This window comes from Pristiophorus japonicus, chromosome 1 (assembly GCF_044704955.1).
Source record: "Pristiophorus japonicus isolate sPriJap1 chromosome 1, sPriJap1.hap1, whole genome shotgun sequence".
Lineage (NCBI taxonomy): Eukaryota > Metazoa > Chordata > Chondrichthyes > Pristiophoridae > Pristiophorus > Pristiophorus japonicus.
In genome coordinates, this window is record NC_091977.1 from 249134185 (window position 1) to 249156412 (window position 22228).

Here is a 22228-nt window from a genome sequence, read left to right on the forward strand (position 1 = left end):
TATAACAGATGTACTATTTAATCATATAATGCACAATGGAGTGGAAATTCCTTTCAGCTGCTTTCGAGCTAGAAATGGAAGCATAACAGGCACAATGTGATCCAATTTCTACCCTCATAAAATATAATACGGTTACCCTCGTGTGGCATTCCTCACAGACAGAAAAATGTCTGTGTTTCCTTATCATTTTTGTCTCAGTCTTCGCTCCCCTCTCATTTTCTTTATATCTTTCCAATGTCTTTGTATGGCCCACACATGTTTCTTCATTACTTTACTCCATTTCTATCTCTTACCTTCTTCAAGGTCCAGGGTATGCAATAAGATAGGAGACAACATTAATTGGACCAGAGGTGAGTACCAGGGTTGGGTGGAAAAAATATGGTTGGAGGGGTCTTGCAACAAGTGTAGGTGAGAGAGAAGGTGGAACAAGGATGGTGCTGTGATTTTTTTTAAATTTCAGCCAATCAAAAATGCTGATGCTAAAATGTGGCATGATGAATATGAAATGCACACTATCAAAGCGCTTTTATTGTTTTGTTAATAGATGTCCTATAGTGAGTTGGAAAACGAGATGTTTCATAACAACAGGGGTGTGATGTCACACAATGCAAAATGCATTAACAGGACCATCATCACCGTCATAGGTAGTCCCTCAGAGCCCAGGATGACTTGCTTCCACTCTAAAAGTGAGTTCTCAGGTGGCTGAAGAGTCCAATGCGGGACTTACAGTCTCTGTCACAGGTGGGGCAGACAGTGGTTGAAGGAAAGGGGAGCCTGGATTGACACACGCTAATTCCGCTGTCTGCACTTGATTTCTGCATGCTCTCGCCGATTAGCTTTGAGATGCTCAGCGCCCTCCCGGATGCTCTTCCTCCACTTTGGGCGGTCTTGAGCCAGGGATTCCCAGGTGCCGGTGAGGATGTTGCACTTTATCAAGAAGGCTTTGAGGGTGTCCTTGAAGTGTTTCCTTTGCCCACCTGGGGCTCGCTTGCTGTGACGAAGCTCCACGTAGAGCGCTTGCTTTGGGAGTCTCGTGTTGGACATGCGGGCAATGTGGCCTGCCCAACAGAGCTAATCGAGCGAGGTCAGTGCTTCGATGCTGGGGATGTTGGCCTGAGCAAGAACACTGACGTTGGTGCGTCTGTCCTCCCAGGGGATTTGCCGGATCTTGCGGAGCCAGTGCTGGTGGTACTTCCTTCTCCAGCGTTTTGAGGTGTTTACTGTATATAGTCCACATCTCTGAGCCATATAAGAGGGTGGGTATCACTGCTGCCCTGTAGACCATAAGCTTGATATCAGATTTAAGGTCCTAGTCTTCAACCTACCAGACTTTCCTGCCGCCAAGACTTCACTCCCCCATTGGCTGTGGCCAACTCAGCTACTCCTCGCAGACACCGTCGACGTCCAGGGAGCTCCCGACCAACTCACGTTTGGACTTTACCAAGTACATACCTACCATCCGTTCCCTCTAAGGTGCACGGTGTACCTGTCCCGGGCCCAGCTTTTCATTGAGCCGATTCCATCCCGTTGGCATCTCAGCCTCTCTTCGGCCACCGGTCCCACTCGACTGCGGGAGCAAAAGCAGCTGGAGGAATCACGGCGGGCACATGGTGCGTGTAATGACGGTGGCCATTCTATCTTCTCCTGCGACCCACCGAGAAGCAAAGATGGAGCGGGGTATAGCTAAAAAGCATGAGCGGGGCCAGAGTGTTACAGAACCACTGAAAAGGTGACTTACTGTTTTTTTATTACATGGTAAATCTGGGATTTTTATTAATGTTTTGGAGATCGAATTCCACAAATCTGATCATATTTTTATGAAAACCCTAAATAAGTGACTTTTATTGTTATATGTTCTGGTATCTTACCTGTGCAAGCACCAGCACAGAGATACTCACTCGTGAAGCACTGGATCTGACAGTCAGAAGGGTTCGCAGTGGGTGAGAATATTCCATCACATTCTTGATTTCAAAATTATCGGCTTTCTGTCTCCATTGTTCTTTTTTTAAAGTGTGATGCACAAATTTGCATATGTGATAATGTGATACCTGGGCCTAGAAATTTGTTTGCACCGACCCGTCACGTGAACTGGACGCAGGGAATGATCCCTGAACCGGAACAAGTAGTCACGGGACAAATCCAATATTGGACCTCAGGCTTCATGGGCATCCCCTGATGGGCGGCCCCAAGTAGCTTGCTAGTGAATTACATTTGAATTGCAGGCTGCTGCGTCACCAACAGCAGCCCTCAGGCAGGTGTTAACAGGGAACGGGAGACCATCGGGATGGGGCAATCGGGAGAAGGGGAGGAGGGATGCAATTGGGATTAAGGGGAGAAAAAAAGTGAGAAGATCGATCTAGCGACTTGGAGAGGTTCAATAGAGTGACCAGGAGAGGAGTCGGTCGGGATGCATGGAGGTGGTGGGTAGATCATGGTGGTGGTGGGAGGGGAGGGGGAGGCGAGAGGCAACTAGCAGCGGCCCATGGTGTTAATGTGGAGCCAGCACCACTGCACCTTCCTGCGTCTCATTCAGGTAAGTTTTTTTTTTAAACTTATCTTTTTGGTTGGGTCCTGCAGTGGTCCCACGAATTTGGTCGGATATAGACCTGCTTTTCCAAAGCAGAACAGGGGGCTTCGAACAGGTGTTAGCCCCTCTACATATGCAAATAAGAGGCCTAACATCTGTTTCAAAGACAGGCTCTAGATATCTGTTTTTTGCCTTTATCAATAGGGTTGGCAGCAGATTTCTGGCTCATAATAAGTGTGCACTTTCTCCCTGCCAAATTGGAAATCTAGGTGCCCGGTTAATGCCTGAAAAACATGTGTAGCACCATCAAATTTCTGGGCCTTGATGTCTGATAGGTGCATCTCTCTCTTGCTGTATAATATAAATATAAATAATTTAATTTAAAAAATTTTTTTTAATTAAATATATAATAAATAATTATATATTGTCTGTGTGTGTGTGAGAGAGAGAGAGAGAGAGAGAGAGTGAGTGCGTGAGAGTGAGTGAGTTTGTATGTATTTCCAGTGGCCTTAAGTACATTCATGCACTTTTTGTAAGGACAGATGTGTTTTACCATGTAAAACACAATCTATCAGTTAATATATATCTATGTCTCTTTAAGGCCACAAGGTGTAAATTTTAAGCAATCAGAAGCCTCAGATCAACTGGTTTAATTATTCATTGGTGAGAGAACTATGCAAATTGTAAAATGCTTGGAAGTTTCAGATTTGACGTCAGAAGGTCCAGCATTAATTGCCTGACATTTTAATATTGTTTTGCATCTACAGAAAAGTGTGATGTCTGATAGCTGAAATATGATGAGCCAAATGTGTGCAATGATTTTTATTCAAGAAGTTTACAATGCATGTTTTGGTGATCCTATTCTTGGTGAGATATCCGAATAATGCTTGGGGTGCTAAGTTACTTATTTGGGTGAGAATAAAAATGAATAGAGCAGAATATATTTACCTCTTCTAACATTATAGGCATGCCAAGCCGAATAGCATTTTCTAATGTGCGTAAGAAATGAGAGTCTGTTAGCTTAATTATCTTCAAGCCATTTTTAGTTTCCATGGTTCTTATCCAACGATTTGCCTGTGTAGACAAGTCATAATTGTAAAAGCATTATTAAAGATTTTGCGTAAAATATAAGCAGAAACATTCTCAAATCAAAGGTGTTAAGGTTTGCTACTCTTCTTCTAGCAATGATTCCCGATTGAACTTTGATTTTGAAAGAAGAGTGCGTGGAGTCAGAGCCCAGCCAGATTGGCAGTTTCAGAATTATCACTTGGATTTTTACTGACCCAGAATTTATGGTGGGTAGCAATAACGAACGAACAGTGCATCCTAATGTGGAAATCCTCAAGTTATGGTCAGTCATTCACTGCTCCGACACTGGCTGAGCTGTGGAACCCTTCCCATCAGTGTAATCAGTGAAATCAGTGAAACTGATGAAAACTTGGGCTTCTCCGTGGTAATATCGCTGTTAAATATCCCATTAAAGGTTAGACCTTGCTGGATTAGGGGTAATTGGGGTTTTTAAATGGTATTAACTGCTAAACAAACGTTATGGCCCTGAAAAACAAATTTTAATTTTGTGGAGTATCAAATTTCTCCATAATGATGAAAATTACTTCCGTTTTCCTTTTTCCCATATGAGAGCCCCAATCTTTGTTTTGCTCTCTATAACATTTTTCAAAAGCGAGAATAAAAGGAGCTTGTTCACTTCCTGGTTCGCTGTGTGAGAATTCTGCATTGTGATTGGCTACTTAGACAGCTTGTTGACATCACAGCAGTTCACGTTACGGGATTTCCACTACACTGCACTGCACTGATCTCAACTACACGCTGACAAAGCCAAACCTCTTGCCAGAGATCGCAAGATGTTTGTGGGCAGCTTTCTTCAGGACCAGTGGCAAACGCCTTTGCTTCACTGCTGACTGCAAATTATGGGCCAGTAACACCTATAAGGTTACCATCACAATGCATTTTGTGGCTGATCAATTTTCATTCTTGGCAAGCAGGAAGCAACTGTCTGCATCACTGCATTAGTTAATCAGATGCACTATAATAGCTGGCTCAACATGAGCGCATGAGAATTATCAGAAGAGACTGCTGGATTGTTTGTTTGAAAGAGGAAGGAAAGTCCTAAGGAGGAATACTTTTTTATTTATGTACTCATCCACTGTCTGTGTGAAAAAATAATACCGACAAATATGTATGTTACCTAATAAAAATAACCTTACAATTTCCTGTCCAATAGAGTCATGATATTTCCAATCCCCTTCCTGCCAGCGCCAGTCCAGTGTGTCACTGACAGTGGAAATACATCGAAGTTTGCAAATGATGCAGCGAATTATGAAGAAGTAGAAATTTGCAAAAGAACATAGACTAACAAAGTATGAGATAATCCACTTTGTGTATAAGAATGGAAAATAGTACAATCTAAACAGATAAGCGCTATGGGGGTGGATAAGCAATGGAACTGAGAAGTCAATGACTCATTAAAAGCTAGCTCACTGGCTAATGGAATGTCTGCCTTCATTACAAGAAGTATAGAATATATATTTAAGTGCTACTATAACAGTTCTCATTTACAATGCTGGGGACGATTTTTAACTTGGGCAAACTTCGGGAACGGAGGAGCTCTTGTGAGCCACTGGTGAGAGGCCTAAGCCAGTTTAAGGGCTGGACTTCATTTCAATATCAATTGCAAGCTGCGAGCACAGAACCAGCACTCTCAGTCTCTCAAGGGGTACGGGAAATCCGTCAACTTTGATGCTGGAAAGTAGGGACTGAAAGAGTGAGCCACTTTGGGACATCTGAGATTGTGAAAGGCACTATACAAATGCAACTTCTTTCTTTCACTGTAATCAGTGAGGAACCACAGTGTGTAAACATGCTACTCGCCAGCAGAGCAGCAGATTTAAACAGGCAGCCTCAATATTTAATTTAAAGCTGGATGAAAAGAGCACTGCAGAGAGAGGCCATTGTGTACTTCCTTTAGAACTCAATTCTGTAGCTGGGGGGATTGTGGTGAGTATAGGTTCACAAAGATCTCTCGGTTCAGTGACTGGAGTCCCAAATGGGTGGATGGGTTGCTGTGAATTGGCAAATCAGCTGCTCCAATAATCTTGCCAGCAGGAAGAGAAGCAGGTTCTCTGCTGAAGGGGATTAATGTAGGCAGGTGTTCCTAAGTTACTAAAAAGGAGGGGGGAAAAAAATAGGTTCACCTTGTGATAGGAACTGAATTTTCAAGTCTTTCACATGTACCCCCACATGGCCTCTCCAATCTTTTCAAAGGTGGACTAAGAAAATGTTTGGTAAGATGAGGTTAGATTGGAATTTGTTAAGCTGCATTATTTCACAAGAAGTGAACACGGAGCATTTATGATCAGGCTGACTTAATTCAATCAGAACAACTTATCATTGAATAACAATACAAAATAATGGACATGCTATGCTTCCCTACATCAGTCGGACGCCTTGCTTGACTAAATTAAATTCTAACTATCGTCTTGCATCCTAATCCTCTGAGCCTATCAAAAACTTTCCCTAGCAGCTTCATATTTAAAAATCTGACTGTCGCTGTGTGTTTCTAGCCCTGTTTTTATCTCCCTGTGTTCACGACCAGAGGGGAGGGCTGGAGCCAGACTGACCATGTTTAAAACTCAGAACCAAAGACGTTCCAACAAAATAGATGTTAGGTGATTATTGAGTACACAAACAGATTAACACATTGCTGATTGTGTTTTTGTCTTTTGGGAAATAACTTCCATGCCTACCACATTAACATTTTGACCATCATTTATCTCAGTACTTTTTGTGAAAATGCTTTGCTTAAAAGCCCAATGCTTAAAAACTGATCACTAAAAACAGATGATCTGGTCATTATCACATTCCTAGTTGCTCTGCACAAATTGGCTGCCACATTACAACAGTGACTACATTTCAAAAAGTACTTTATTGGCTGTAAAGCACTTTGAGACGTCCGATGGTCGTGAAAGGTGCTATATAAGTGAAAATCTTTCTTTTTCTTTCTTTTTAAACATAAAACTCTTTCAAATCCTTGCTGTGGGAAAATGGTCAAAATATTTCAATACCATTAAAGATATGCATCTATTATCAGAATAATTAGGATGGATTTCAAACTGACATGTCAATTAGTGTATCACAGAAATTTACAGCACAGAGGAGGCCATGTCTGCACCGGTCGAAAAAGATCTATCCAGCCTAATCCCACTTTCCAGCTCTTGGTCTGTAGCCCTGTAGGTTATGGCACTTCCAAGTGCATATCCAAGTGCTTTTTAAAGAGTTTCTGCCTCTCCCACCCTTTCAGACAGTGAGTTCCAGACCCCCACCATTCTCTGGATGAAAAGAGTTCTCCTCAACTCCCCTCTAATGCTTCTACTAATTACTTTAAATCTATGCCCCCTGGTTATTGACCCCTCTGCTAGGGGAAATAGGTGCTTCCTATCTAGGCCCCTCATAATTTGATACATCCATTTTATCCTTCACTTTCCAATTCAGACGGTGTATTTACAGTATGCACGTTTATTTTATTTTTCTCTCATCAAATTAATATTTTCACAGAAGTTTATTTGAAAGTTGCATCATAATACAGATTCCCTGCCTGTATGCAATTGCAGTCACATCATTTAAGCAGCAAATAAAGAGCAGCGAGACAATTCATACAATTGATACCATGATACAAAAGGAGTGTCCCTCAATATTTTAGAGTGGATTGGAATGGAAAAATGTTCTAGACTTTTCTACAATCCACATAAGTTGCCTCTACTATTTTATTGAGAAACACAATTTGAAGATTTTACAATGCTACTGAAAATAAAAACTACCAAGCTTTACAACAGAAACATATATCAGTGCTGACAAAAACCGACAATGCATATTTCCAATGCATTTTTGGTTGCATATCAACATATCTTTTAAGATTTTAGCTAGTAGTTAAGCCAGCAATGACTACAAAAAGTGAAATTTCTAAAATTGTTTCGGAAGAATAATACCATAGCATAGAATGTTACCTCAGGACAGGTATGTCATTTGTTAGCACCAGTTATTAAGATGTATTCTAACCTGATCCTGTGGATCAATCATCAAAGGCCACCGGTGACCTCGCTTCACAAGAATGCCATTCTCAGTGGAAATAGTATCACGGGGTAGACCATCAGTGTTCCATTGACGAATCTCAAATGCGTCACCTAAGATATTGATGAGGCTGAATCCTGTGCTGATAGGAATGTCTAGTTTCATGCAACCTTTAATCCACTGATCTATTAGCTGTTTTAAGAAAAATAACCAACAACTGTCATTGATAATAATAAAACACAGTTCCTCCACATAGGATTTGTTGTACAATGAAGACAGATACATTCTAACTCTGCAACAATTATAAACGTGAAAAACAAAATGCATCAAAATTAAATTCGCACAATGCATTATAAAGGTCTTTATTATAATGAAAGACAGACTTGAATGAAGGGCTAGAATTTCCACATATAAGAATAGCAGTGTTTATTGACATTATTTGTGAATAACGGCCTTTTTTATGTTGAAATAATGCCAAAAAGGCTTAAGTTTTGCCAGAGTTTTAAAAATTTTGGCATACTGTTAAAATACCACTGTTTTTAAGGAGGGATATAAATTTTTTCACGTTAAAAATAACGCCTTCTTCTATGATAATCCAGGATAACATAAGCACTCAACCACATATGGCAAAGATAGAAACGCCCCCATTCTTTAAATATCCTTAAATGCCTTGAAATCTCCTTAAATGTCCCTAAAAACACATTATAAACTCCCTCCGTTTCCCAAGATGGCGCCGTTAACGCCAATTTCGATCAGACTCGACCAGGTAAGGCAAGATTTTTCAAATCGATATTTAGCACTGTCCTTAAAAATTTGTCCTTATTGGGGATACTCAAAAACAGCGCTATCGTTGGTATTCACGCCGAGTGAAGTCACAAAAATGTTTGTTTTTTTTTTTAAATTGGCCGTTATTTTTTAACGACAGCGTTACACCACTGCCGAAACTAGCAAAATGTCTTTAAATTTATTTAGCACCAACAAAAAAGATTTAACGCCAAAAAATGGAGCTAAATCAATCGTTACAGTGGCGAATTCCTAGCTCTGATCATCATAGGCAGTCCCTCAGAATTGAGGAAGACTTGCTTCCACTCTAAAAATGAGTCCTTAGGTGGCTGAACAGTCCGATATGAGAACCACAGTCCTTGTCACAGGTGGGACAGATAGTCGTTCAGAGAAAGGGTGGGTGGGACTGGTTTGCCGCACACTCTTTCCGTTGCCTGCGCTTGATTTCTGCATGCTCTCGGCGATAAGACTCGAGGTGCTCAGCGCCCTCACGGATGCACTTCCTCCACTTAGGGCGGTCTTTGGCCAGGAACTCCCAGGCATCGATGGGGATGCTGCACTTTATCAGGGAGGCTTTGAGGGTGCCCTTGTAACGGTTCCTCTGTCCACCTTAGAACTCCTACATGGCAAGTGAGCCTGAGTAGAGTGCTTGCTTTGGGAGCTTCGTGTCTGGCATGCGAACGCTGTGGCCTGCCCAGCGGAGCTGATCAAGTGTGGTCAGTGCTTCAATGGTGGGGATGTTGGCCTGGTCCAGGATGCTAACATTGGTGCGTCTGTCCTCCCAGGGGATTTGCAGGATCTTGGAGACATCATTGGTGGTATTTCTCGAGCGACTTGAGGTGTCTACTGTACATGGTCCATGTCTCTGAGTCATACAGGAAAGCGGGTATTACTACAGCCCTGTAGACCATGGACTTGGTGGTGGATTTGAGGGCCTGCTCTTCAAACACTCTTTTCCTTAGGTGGCCAAAGGCTGCGCTGAGGCACTGGAGGCGGTGTTGAATCTCGTCGTCAATGTCTGCTCTTGACATTGATAAGAGGCTCCCGAGGTATGGGAAATGGTCCACATTGTCCAGGGCCACGCCGTGGATCTGTGGCGGGGGGGGAGGGGGGTGCGAGTGCTGTGCGGTGAGGACATGCTGATGGAGGACCTTAGTCTTACGGATGTTTAACGTAAGGCCCATGCTTTCTTACGCCTCAGTAAATACTTTAACTATGACTTGGAGTTCAGCCTCTATGTGCGCAGACGCAGGCATCGTTCACGTACTGTAGCTCGACGACAGACGTTGGGTGGTCTTGGACCTGGCCTGGAGTTGACGAAGGTTGAACAGGTTCCCACTGGTTCTGTAGTTTAGTTCCACTCCAGCGGGGAGCTTGTTGACTGTGAGGTGGAGCATGGCAGTGGGGAAGATTGAGTAGAGGGTTGGGGCGATGACGCAGCCCTGTTTGACCCCGGTCCGGATGTGGATTGGGTCTGTAATGCATCCGTTGGTAAGGATCATGGCCTGCATGGCGTCGTGGAGCAGGCGGAGGATGGTGACGAACTTTTGGGGGCATCCGAAACGGAGGAGAACACTCCATATACTTTAACGGTTGACAGTGTCAAAAGCCTTTGTAGAGTCTGGCTGAATTTTGCAGTGAGTTAACAATAAAAGCTTATTTACAACAGAAAACACTTATGGTATCCAGCATGGTACCTTGACATTGCCTTTGATATTAAAATAAATGATGCTTAAACTAATTGGTGTTAATGTAACTAATCCTTCCTATTCCTTTTTAAGGTCTTTTTCATTCCATCCATTTTCCCTGGTGAAGAGGGCAGCAGGCAATTTATTTTCAAGCTTCTGTGAATGTCTGTCTAAAACTGGCAATCAATGTGAGAATGGCCCAGGGTGACTCCTGCTCCATCCCTATGGGAAAGTACTCGGGCTCCATTTAGTATCTTCCCATGGCTGAGACAGGGAACTCAACTTGTCAAAAATTGCAAGGACAAACAAGCATTCCAAAGTGCAGCACCCTCCCATTCAACCTTCAACAACAAGTTGGTCCAAGCAGTATCATTGGCCTGGATTTTGCAGTCAGCAGAGAACGAATGGCGCCTACAGACTTTCTATGGTCTTTTGCATTGGAACTTGCGGTGATTAGAAACCCATTTCAGCATAGTGTTCCCTCGACAGGGGATGTGGAACCCATACGAACAAGGCAAGCAACTGTGTATCTCCTTAACCAATCAGATTGAAGAATTCTTAATGAGGCATGCAGAGTCTGAACCAGGAAGTGTCAATTAGACTGTTTAATTCAATGTCAAATCATGTAGAAAAAGCAAAAAAAAAGAGTAATAAAGATGGGATTAAGTGAGAGAGATAAGAGAGACAGAAAGAAAATGTTTTAAGAAATGTTTCAATTACATTTTTTTAAAATTCCAACAATAATTAAAATCTGAAGGAATTTTCAGTGCCAAAGAGGTAGTTTGACAGTAATTAAGACTTAGCATGGCATTAAAAATTTACTTACACTGGAATGGAGGGCCCATAACTTTTTATGGCATGTTTGTGTGGGTATCTATCACATAAGTACCATGACTTCACAGCCTTTCCTGTGTTTCAATGCCAAGTTTCTTGGTGAAATACAGGTCTAGCGAACCTTCTGGAGGAGCAGGGTAACTTCGACAGCAACTTCCGAATTTTCATGTTTAACTGCACATGTGCAATTACCAAAAGTTGCTGTTTGATTTACATTTAGCAATGGTAGTCTCACTGTTACTTTTACTGCAAAATTCAAGCCAATATCTTGCAATTAACTGATAATCATAATGCAATAATTGCTAGAAAACATGGATTTATTTTTTTGCTTGCATAAATACAGAGTGGTTTTGGAAGCAGCGGCAGCATGACTAGTATGATTATCCACCTTGCAATAAGTGTACCACTGCTATGTTTTCAAATCATTCCTCCAACAAAAAATGTCTACAATTATAGAATCACAGAATCTTATATAGCACAGATGGAGGCCATACTGTAGTTCCTGTGCCATCTCTTTGAAAGCTTTCCAATTGTTCCCACTCCCTTGCTCTGTTCACATAGCTCTGCAAATTTTTTATTTTCAAGTATATATGCAATTCCCTTTTGAAAGTTACGATTGAATCTGTTTCTACCGACGTTTCAGACAGTACATTCCAGATCATACCAACTCGCTGCTTAAAAAAGGGGATCTCATAGAAACATATAAGATTCTGACGGAACGGGACAGGTTAGATGCGGGTAGAATGTTCCCGATGTTGGGGAAGTCCAGAACCAAGTGACACAGTCTTAGGATAAGGGGTAGGCCATTTAGGACTGAGATGAGGAGAAACTTGTGTCATGTATCTCACATTACTGTATATAACTGTATCTTACCATGCTATACATGACTGTAACTGGATATGACCTGTAACAATAAACATACCTTACCACTAGGGGAGCACTTGCAGGAGACACTCCATACCTGTCCCATTGAGGTTTTTAAAGGGAGGTCTCGGGCAAGTGCGAGACTGGAGAGCTGGAATTAAAGGTGCAGGTCCTGAGTGACCTTGACTTCAGCATGTGTCTCATGTAAGTCAGTACATTAGAGTCAGGACTAAACAGTGGCGACGAGTTACAGGATCACAGAATCCACAGAATGGCTACCAACAGCTCAGATGAGAAATACAATGCTGGAGACAATTGGGATGACTTTATAGAAAGGCTCCAGCAAAACTTTGTGACCAAAGACTGGTTAGGCGACGATAAGGCAGACAAGAGAACAGCCCATCTCTTGACCAGCTGTGGCTCGAAAACATACGCTTTAATGAAAGACCTGCTGGCACCCGAGAAACCAGCAAGCAAGTCATTTGAGGAGTTGAGCACACTGGTGAGAGACCACCTGAAGCCAGCGAGCAGCCTACACATGGCCAGACATAGGTTCTACAACGACAGACGCTGTGTGCGCCAAAGCATACCCAAAGTAAATGTTGGTCCCTTAGAAGATGAGAAGGGGGATTTAATAATGGGAAATGTGGAAATGGCTGAGACCTTAAACAATTATTTTGCTTCGGTCTTCACAAAAACCATGCCAAAAATTGCTGGTCACAGGAATGTGGGAAGGGAGGACCTTGAGACAATCACTATCACTAGCGGGGTAGTGCTGGACAAACTAATGGGACTGAAGGTAGACAAGTCCCCTGGTCCTGATTAAATGCATCCCAGGGTATTAAAAGAGATGGCGGAAGTTATAGCAGATGCATTTGTTATAATCTACCAAAATTCTCTGGACTCTGGGGAGGTACCATCGGATTGGAAAGCAGCTAATGTAACGCCTCTGTTTAAAAAAGGGGGCAGACAAAAAAAAGGCAGGTAACTATAGGCCGGTTAGTTTAACATCTGTAGTGGGGAAAATGCTTGAAGCTATCATTAAGGAAGAAATAGTGGGACATCTAGATAGGAATAGTGCAATCAAGCAGACGCAACATGGATTCATGAAGGGGAAATCATGTTTAACTAATTTACTGGAATTCTTTGAGGATATAATGAGCATGGTGGATAGAGGTGTACCGATGGATGTGGTGTATTTAGATTTCCAAAAGGCATTCGAGAAGGCGCCACACAAAAAGTTACTGCAGAAGATAAAGGTACGCAGAGTCAGAGGAAATGTATTAGCATGGATAGAGAATTGGCTGGCTAGAAAGCAGAGAGTCGGGATAAATGGGTCCTTTTCGGGTTGTCAATCGGTGGTTAGTGGTGTGCCACAGGGATCGGTGCTGGGACCACAACTGTTTACAATATACATAGATGACCTGGAAGAGGGGACAGAGTGTAGTGTAACAAAATTTGCAGATGACACAAAGATTAGTGGGAAATCAGGTTGTGTAGAGGACACAGAGAGGCTGCAAAGAGATTTAGATAAGTTAAGCAAATGGGCTAAGGTTTGGCAGATGGAATACAATGTCGGAAAATGTGAGGTCATCCACCTTGGGGAAAAAAACAGTAAAAGGGAATATTATTTGAATGGGGAGAAATTACAACATGCTGTGGTGCAGAGGGACCTGGGGGTCCTTGTGCATGAAACTCTTTAAGTTAGTTTGCAGGTGCAGCAGGTAATCAGGAAGGTGAATGGAATGTTGGCCTTCATTGCGAGAGGGATGGAGTACAAAAGCAGGGAGGTCCTGCTGCAACTGTACAGGGTATTGGTGAGGCTGCACCTGGAGTACTGCATGCAGTTTTGGTCACCTTACTTAAGGAAGGATATACTAGCTTTGGAGGGGGTACAGAGACAATTCACGAGGCTGATTCCGGAGATGAAGGGGTTACCTTATGATGATAGATTGAGTAGACTGGGTCTTTACTCGTTGGAGTTCAGAAGGATGAGGGATGATCTTATAGAAACATTTAAAATAATGAAAGGGATAGACAAGATAGAGGCAGAGAGGTTGTTTCCACTGGTAGGGGAGACTAGAACTAGGGGGGCACAGCCTCAAAATACAGGGGAGACAATTTAAAACCGAGTTGAGAAGGAATTTCTTCTTCCAGAGGGTTGTGAATCTGTGGAATTCTCTGCCCAGGGAAGCAGTTGAGGCTAGCTCATTGAATGTATTCAAATCACAGATTGATAGATTTTTAACCAATAAGGGAATTAAAGGTTATGGGGAGCGGGCGGGTAAGTGGAGCTGAGTCCACAGCCAGATCAGCCATGATCTAGTTGAGTGGCGGAGCAGGCTCGAGGGGCTAGATGGCCTACTCCTGTCCCTAATTCCTATGACTTTGTGGCGGAACTTCGGAGGCTGGCTAGTTCATGTGAGTTCCCCGATGAACTAAGGAGAGAAGTACTGAGAGACTTTTTTATTGAAGGAATAGGCCACGCAGGCATATTCCGAAAGCTTATAGAGACTAAGAATTGATTCTAGAGGCAGCAGCACTGGTTGCACAGACGTTCTTGGCAGGCGAAGAAGAAACGAGGCTGATCTATACTTCGGGTACGACAACCAACGAGACATCGGAACAAGGGGTTCACATTGTGCAACAAACCGCTACCCCCACACACAGACAAAGGCAGGAGGAGCAGGCCTTCAACAGCAGACAGTGGCGCCAGAAGCCAGCAAAATCAAGGGCCACATGAACGGCCGATCACACCTCATCAACCCACAATGCGAGCAAACAACAGATTGAGAGAAGCTCAAGGGAGATCAGCCAGACGCAGCTCATCCTTCGGAAACAATGGAAACGGTCTGTGTTGGCGATGTGGGGGAAGGCACTCAACCAGGATGTGTTGATTTCAGCATGCCGTTTGCAGAAACTGCAACTACACAGGGCATCTGGCTCGCATGTGCAGAAAAACAGCAGCTCGGTTGGTATACGAATCGGAAGGGTCAGAAAGTGGACCAGAAGACGGTTGGAACAGTGCATGGGACACCGAGGTACAGCGGGTTAACATGATCAATGTCCACTGTTCTTACACCAAGACGCCTCCAATTATGATGAGGGTTCTACTCAACGGGATACCCGTCAACATGGAACTGGACACGGGGGCCAGTCAATCCCTCATGAGTGTTCAACAATTTGAACAGCTGTGGCCGCACAAAAGCAACAGACCAAAACTCACAAAGATCGACACCAAACTAAGGACCTATATTTAAGAAATCGTCCCAGTCCTTGGCAGCTCCATGCTCTCAGTCACACACAAAGGGATGGTGCACTGACATTCCCTGTGGATTGTCCCCGGGGATCTCCCAGCCCTGTTGGAGAGAAGCTGGCTAGCAGAACTTAATTTGAAATGGGATGATGTTCACGCCATGTCGTCAGAGGAACGGATCTCCTGCTCAACAGTTCTAAGCCGTTTTGAACATCTCTTTCAGCCAGGTGTGGACACCTTCAAAGGGGCTAAAGTTAGAATCTACATCACACAGAATGCCAGACCGGTCCATCACAAGGCTAGAGCTGTGCCTTATGCGATGAGGGAAAAGATTGAACACGAACTGAACCGGCTTCTGCGGGAAGGCATAATTTCTCCCGTGGAATTCAGCGACTGGGCAAGCCCCATCGTCCCCGCCATGAAGCCTGATGGATCCGTGCAAATCTGTGGGGATTACAAGTCTACCATAAACAGAGTCTCCCTACAGGACCAATACCCGCTGCCCAGAGCGGAGGACCTATTTGCCACGTTGGCTGGAGGAAAACTTTTCTCGAAACTTGACCTCACATCTGCGTATATGACGCAAGAATTGACCGAAGAGTCTAAGCTACTCACCACCATCAACACACAACACAACACAACAGGCCTTTTTGTGTACAATCGATGCCCATTCGGCATCAGGTCGGCAGCTGCTATATTCCAGCGCAACATGGAGAGTCTGCTCAAGTCCATCCCGGGGACGGTTGTGTTTCAAGATGACATACTCATCACGGGCAGGGATACCGACTCTCATCTCCGCAATCTTGAAGTACTAAGTCGATTGGATTGGGTAGGCCTAAGAGTTAAGAAATCCAAGTGTCTGTTTCTCGCGCCTGAGGTTGAATTTTTGGGCAGAAGGATTGCCACTGATAGAATCCGCCCAACCGAATCCAAAACCGAAGCGATTTGCCTGCCACCCAGGCCCCAGAATGTCTCGGAACTGCGCGCCTTTCTCGGGCTACTCAATTACTTTGGGAACTTTATGCAGAACTTGAGCACGCTGCTGGAGCCTCTCCATGTGCTACTAAGAAAGGGGTGCGATTGGTTTTGCGGCATCCCAAGAACGCGCCTTCAATAAGGCACGCAACCTTCTACGTTCCAAGAGTGTTTTAGCCTTTTTTGACCCAGGTAAAAAGTTAGTCCTTATGTGTGATGCATCAGCGTTCCGGGTCGGGTGCGTTTTACAGCACGTCAATGATGCGGGTAAATTGCAGCCCGTTGCTTATGCCTCCAGGTCACTTTTGCGGGCGGAGCGCGGCTGCGGTAGGGTTGAGAAGGAGGTGCTCGCGTGCGTGTATGGTGTCAAAAAGATGCACCAATACCTTTTCGGGGCCAAGTTTGCATTAGAAACCGACCACAAACCCCTCACGTCCCTACTATCCGAGTGCAAGGCAATCAATGCCAACGCCTCGGCGCACATTCAGCGATGGGCACTCATGCTGGCGGCTTACGACTACACGATAAGGCACAGACAACTGTACCGACACGCTTAGCAGGCTACCCCTGGTGACCACAGAAGGGTCCGACGAACAGGACTGTGAGATGGTCATGGCAATCAATGCCTTTGAATCCACAGGTTCGCCCATAACGGCTCGCCAAATCAGAGCCTGGACGACCAGCGACCCCACGTTATCTCTAGTTAAAAGATGCTTTTTAACTGGTGACTGGGCAGAGGCTCGCGATGCCTGCCCCGAGGAGGTCAAACCCTTCCATAGGCGCATGCATGAACTCTCACTACAGGCAGACTGCCTGATGTGGGGCAGCTGAGTAGTTATGCCCTTTCGAGGCAGAGAGGAGTTTGTCCAGGAGCTCCATCGCGAGCACCCGGGGATCGTCCTTATGAAGGCCATAGCCAGATCTCATGTCTGGTGGCCTGGCATTGACGCAGACTTGGAGTTCTGCGTCGGTCAGTGCACCATTTGTGCTCAACTCAGTAATGCCCCCAGGGAGGCCCCCCTAAGCCCCTGGCCCTGGCCCACCAAACCGTGGTCGCGGGTGCATGTAGACTATGCGGGCCCATTCATGAGCAAAATATTCCTTGTAGTCATTGATGCATTTTCAAAATGGATCGAGTACACCATTTTAAACTCGAGCACCACCTCCATCGCTGTGGAGAGCCTTAGAACCATGTTTGCAACGCACAGCATTCCTGAGATATTGGTCAGTGATAATGGTCCGTGCTTCACCAGCGCAGAATTTCACGATTTTATAGTTCACCACGGTATAAATCACATTAAGACAGCACTTTTCAAGCCAGCCTCCAATGGCCAGGCGGAGTGAGCAGTGCAGATCATTAAACAAGGCATGCTCAGAATCCAAGGTCCCACGCTGCAGAGCCGCCTGTCGCGACTGCTGCTGGCATACAGATCTCGTCCGCATTCGTTGACTGGGGTTCCCCCCGCGCAACTATTGATGAAACGAACCTCAAAGACCAGGCTCTCGTTAATCCTCCCAGACATGCATGAAATTGTTGAGGCTAAGCGTCAAAAGCTAACTGAGTACCATGACCGAAATTCGAGGGGAGGTGGAATGAGATAGGGGACAAAGTCTTTGTGCTAAACTATGGCCGGGGTCCCAAATGGCTTGCAGGGACAGTAACAGACAAAGAGGGAAACAGGCTACTGGTTGAACAAATGGACAATGGCCAAACCTGCCAGAGGCATGCAGACCAAGTAAAAAGTAGATTCACTGATAACACTGAAGAACCAGAGGCAGACTACAATGTGGAACTCACACCACACCTGGTGGACAGACAGGTGGAACAACCTGAGGAAAGGGCAGTCTCAACAGACAGCCCAAGCGAGATACCAGCAATCACACCGAATGAAACAGACAGCCCAGGCGAGATACCAGCAATCACACCGAACGAAAGACAGGCACCAAGGCAAACAACTGAACCACAACTAAGACGCTCCACGCGAGAGCGCAGACCACCTGAGAGACTGAATCTATAAAGGCAATAAAATCTTGGGGGAGGGTGATGTCATGTATCTCACATTACTGTATATAACTGTATCTTACCATGCTATACATGACTGTAACTGGATATGACCTGTAACAATAAACATACCTTACCACCAGGGGAGCACTTGCAGGAAACACTCCATACCTGTCCCACTGAGGTATATAAAGGGAGGTCTCAGACAAGTGCACGACTGGAGAGCTGGAATTAAAGGTGCAGGTCCTGAGTGACCTTGACTTCAGCATGTGTCTCGTGTAAGTCAATACATTAGAGTCAGGACTTAACAAATTCTTCACTCAGAGAGTTGTTAACCTGTGGAATTCCCTGCCGCAGAGAGTTATTCATGCCAGTTCATTGGGTATATTCAAGAGGGAGTTAGATATGGCCCTTACGGCTAAAGGGATTAAGGGGTATGGAGAGAAAGCAGGAAAGGGGTACTGAGGGAATGATCAGCCATGATCTTATTGAATGGTGGTGCAGGCTCGAAGGGCCAAATGGCCAACTCCTGCACCAATTTTCTCTGTTTCTATATTTCTAACTCGTAAAGCATGGTCCATTTTCACTAACAAGGACGTTGTGTAGGCCATGGGGGCAATCATTGTCCGAAGGCTCTCTATTGTGGCGGTGGATGTGCTGGACGACATTATAACACATTCGATCCATTTCGAATAAGCATCAATTACAACTAGGAACATTTTTCCTAGAAAGGGACTCACGTAGTCTACGTGGATATGGGACCAGGGTTTGGAGGGCCAGGACCACAGGCTCAGGGGGGCTTCCCTGGGTTGCTGAGTTGCGCGCATGTGTTGCACTGGTGTATGCACGACTCTAAGTATGCGTCGGTGCCGGGCCACCCCACGTGCGATCTCGCCATGGCTTTCATCATTACAATGCCGGTGTGTGTGCTATGGAGGTCCTTGACAAATTAATCTCTGCTTTCTTGGGCAGTACTATGCGATTTTCCCACAAAATGCAGTCGGCCTGGAAGGATAGCTCGTCCTTGCGCGGTGAAACTGCTTAAAATCGCCATGCATCTCTCCATATAGTTGCCCAGTTTCCACTTAATATACAGTTTTTCACCTGGGATAGCAGTGGATCTTAGCTGGTACAGATTCTTATCTGGTGTGCCATAACGGGTGACCCTTCGCCCTCAAAGGCTTCCATGGCCATGACGAGTTCTGTGGGCTGTGCCCTTCACCCTCGGTGGTGGCGAGCGGGAGACGGCTGAGCGCATCTGCCAGTTATCAGTGCCTGGTCTGTCGCGGATCGCGCAGTCGTAAGCGGACATCGTTAATGCCCACCTCTGAATGCAAGCTGAGGCCTTAGTATTAATGCCTTTGCTCTCAGAGAATAACAATGTGAGCGGCTTGTGGTCGGTTTCTAGTTCGAACCGCTGGCCAAATAGGTACTGGTGCATCTTTTTTACCACATACACACAAGCTCGGGCCTCCTTTTCGACCATGCTGTACCTCCTCTCGGCTTTGGAAAGGCTGCGGGACGCATATGCGACAGGTTGGAGCTTACCAGACACATTCGCTTGCTGAAGCACACACCCAATCCCATAGGATGACGCATCGCACGCTAAAACAAGATGCCTACAGTGGCAGTAATTTGTTTGAGCACAATAAGTTTCTAGCCTTCTCGAAGGCAGTTTTTTGATTTTTTACCCCAGTCATCCCCCTTACGGAGCAGTACATGTAATGGTTCAAGCAAAGTGCTCAGCCCAGGCAGAAAGTTATCAAAGTAGTTCAGTAGTCCTAGGAACGAGCGCAGCTCCGTCGTGTTGCGTGGGCTCGGGGCCTTCTGGATCGCCTCCGTCTTGGAGTCTGAGGGTCTGATGCCATCTGCTGCTATTCTCCTTCCCAGGAATTCCACCTCTGGTGCCAAGAAGATGCATTTGGTTCGTTTCAGTTTTAAACCTACTCGATTTAGTCGGCCTAGCACCTCTTCCAAGTTATGGAGGTGCTCCTCGGTATCGTGTCCGGTGATCAAGATGTCGTCTTGGAAGACAACCGTTCCCGGGACAGATTTCAGCAGGCTCTCCATGTTTCATTGGAAGATCGCAGCTGCTGAACGGATCCCGAAGGGGCACCGGTTGTACGCGAACATCCCCTTGTGTGTGTTTATGCACGTCAGCTTCTTGGACGATTCCGCCAGCTCTTGGGTCATGTACGCCGAGGTGAGGTCCAGTTTCAAAAACAGCTTTCCGCCCGACAGGGTCACGAACAAATCCTCCGCCTTGGGTAACGGGTACTGGTCCTGTAACAATACTCGGTTTAAGGTTACTTTATAATCTCCACGATTCTAATTTTCACATTTTTCTTTTAAGAGCGGGGACAATGGGACTGGCCCAGTCATTAAATTCCACTGACGACATGATGCCTTCGTGCTGAAGCCGATCTAGCTCGACTTCTACTTTCTCCCGCATCATGTAAAGGACTGCTCTGGCCTTGTGGTGAATGGGTCTCGCGCCTGGGCTGAGGTGAATTGTCACCTTGACCCCTGTGAAGCTGCTGATGCCAGGCTGGAACAGTGACAGAAACTTGTCTAAGATCTGTGCACATGTGGCTTTCTCCACCGACGATAATGCTTTTACATCGCCCCATTTCCAGTTAGAATTCCGTAGCCAGCTTCTGTGAAGCAGCGTGGGCCCATTACCAGGAACAATCCATAGTGGCAGTTTATGCATAGAACAATCATGCAGCACCTGAACCATTGCACTTCCGAGGACCAGTTAATCTCTTTAGTGTAGGTGCGCAGCTTCGCGTCGATCGGGCACAGCTTGGGCCTGTGTGCCTTGTTTGCCCATAACTTTTCGAAGGCCTTCTGGCTCGCACCCGTGTCCAGTTCCATCGGTGCCGATATGCCGTTCAGTTTAACGTTCATCATAATCGGGGGACTCTTGTTGGTAAAGGTGTGCACTTCATGCACGTGCACCCCATGTACCTCTTCCTCCTCGGTCACCTCTGCGCGATCCTCAGGATCTACACTTGACCTCCCATCCACCGCTTCGTAGCACGTTTACACATTCGTTGGAGCTGCCCCATCATTGAGCAATTCTTGCAGACATATTGTTTGAACCTGCACACGTTTGCAGATGAGCCCCTTCACAGTGCCAACAGCTTGCTGATGGACTTACATTCACAGGTACTGATCTCTTCACATTAGTCCATTGTTGTGGTGAGTGAATCATCTCAGGTCGAGCAGAGGTCGCATTAGCCCAACTGGGGGCACTTCTGTCTGCCGACGAATTTAGCTTATTCACGGCGTTTGGCCCCAGGTGATTCCGAAGTTGTGAGTAGAGTAGCTTTGTTTCTTCCTATCTGGCCATGCATGCCTGAGCATTTAGGGTGGCTTTGGCTAGGTCCAAGTTTTCCTCCGCTAGCAATTTGCGGAAAATCCTTTCGTGCCCGATTCCCAAAACAAAGTCGTATCTTAACATTTCTTCAAGCACTGTCCCGAATTTGCATGGCCCAGCAAGACGCCTTAGCTCAGCGAAGAATGCTGTCACATCTTGGCCTACTCCGCGCCGGTGGGTGTAGAAACAGTACCTCACCATGAGCGCACTACGTTTCAGCTTCAGGTGATTTCGAACTAGCTCGCACAGTTTTTCGTAACTTTTCTCAGCGGGTTTTGTCGGGGCCAGTCGGTCCTTGATCAGTGTGTATGTCCGTGATCCAGACCGTGAGGAGGACTGCTCTGCGTTTGCTGGCATTCGCGGCTCCTAAGTCTTTCGCGACAAAGCATTGATCCAGCCAGTCAATGAAGTCATCCCAGTGTTCCCCGACGCAATATTGCTCGATGTAGTCAGCAGTGGCCATAACTGCGTGTTAGTATCCCATCCTCGTCGCCAGTTGATACATATGCTTATCACTATAATAAATGAGACGTGGCCCATGCTGGAGCTGATCACCTTGTGGCCTTTAGGTTTAATGTAAACTCCAAAAGTGAGCATTGCAGGGGGAGCCTGGTTTATATAGAGAGGCAGCACGAGGTGCAGTAATGTGTGCCTCCCGGGCTTTCCCCATCTATTACATGTAATTACATGGTATAATGCATGATACAGAATATGGCTGCAAATATATAACAGTCGCAGACAGCCGATCTGAAGGCTTGGTGCCCGGGGAGGGAGAGAGGTGACAAGACTCAATGGGGGTGTGGGTGGGTTAGAGAGGAGAGGACACAAGTCC

The 22228-nt window shown here is 45.5% G+C and overlaps 1 protein-coding gene across 2 annotated transcripts in view; it reads right to left on the bottom strand.

The window, feature by feature from the left end:
• dnah6 (dynein, axonemal, heavy chain 6) overlaps window positions 1-22228 on the bottom strand; it is a 669683-nt gene that overhangs the window by 210223 nt on the left and 437232 nt on the right. Inside the window, exons 54-55 of one of the 2 annotated variants that reach the window (XM_070888373.1) lie at window positions 7601-7804; window positions 3476-3601 (exon numbers count right to left, since the gene is read on the bottom strand). In XM_070888373.1, the coding sequence (XP_070744474.1) occupies window positions 3476-3601; window positions 7601-7804 (330 nt within the window). The remainder of the gene's footprint in view (window positions 1-3475; window positions 3602-7600; window positions 7805-22228) is intronic. The other variant, XM_070888374.1, reaches the window with a different exon arrangement.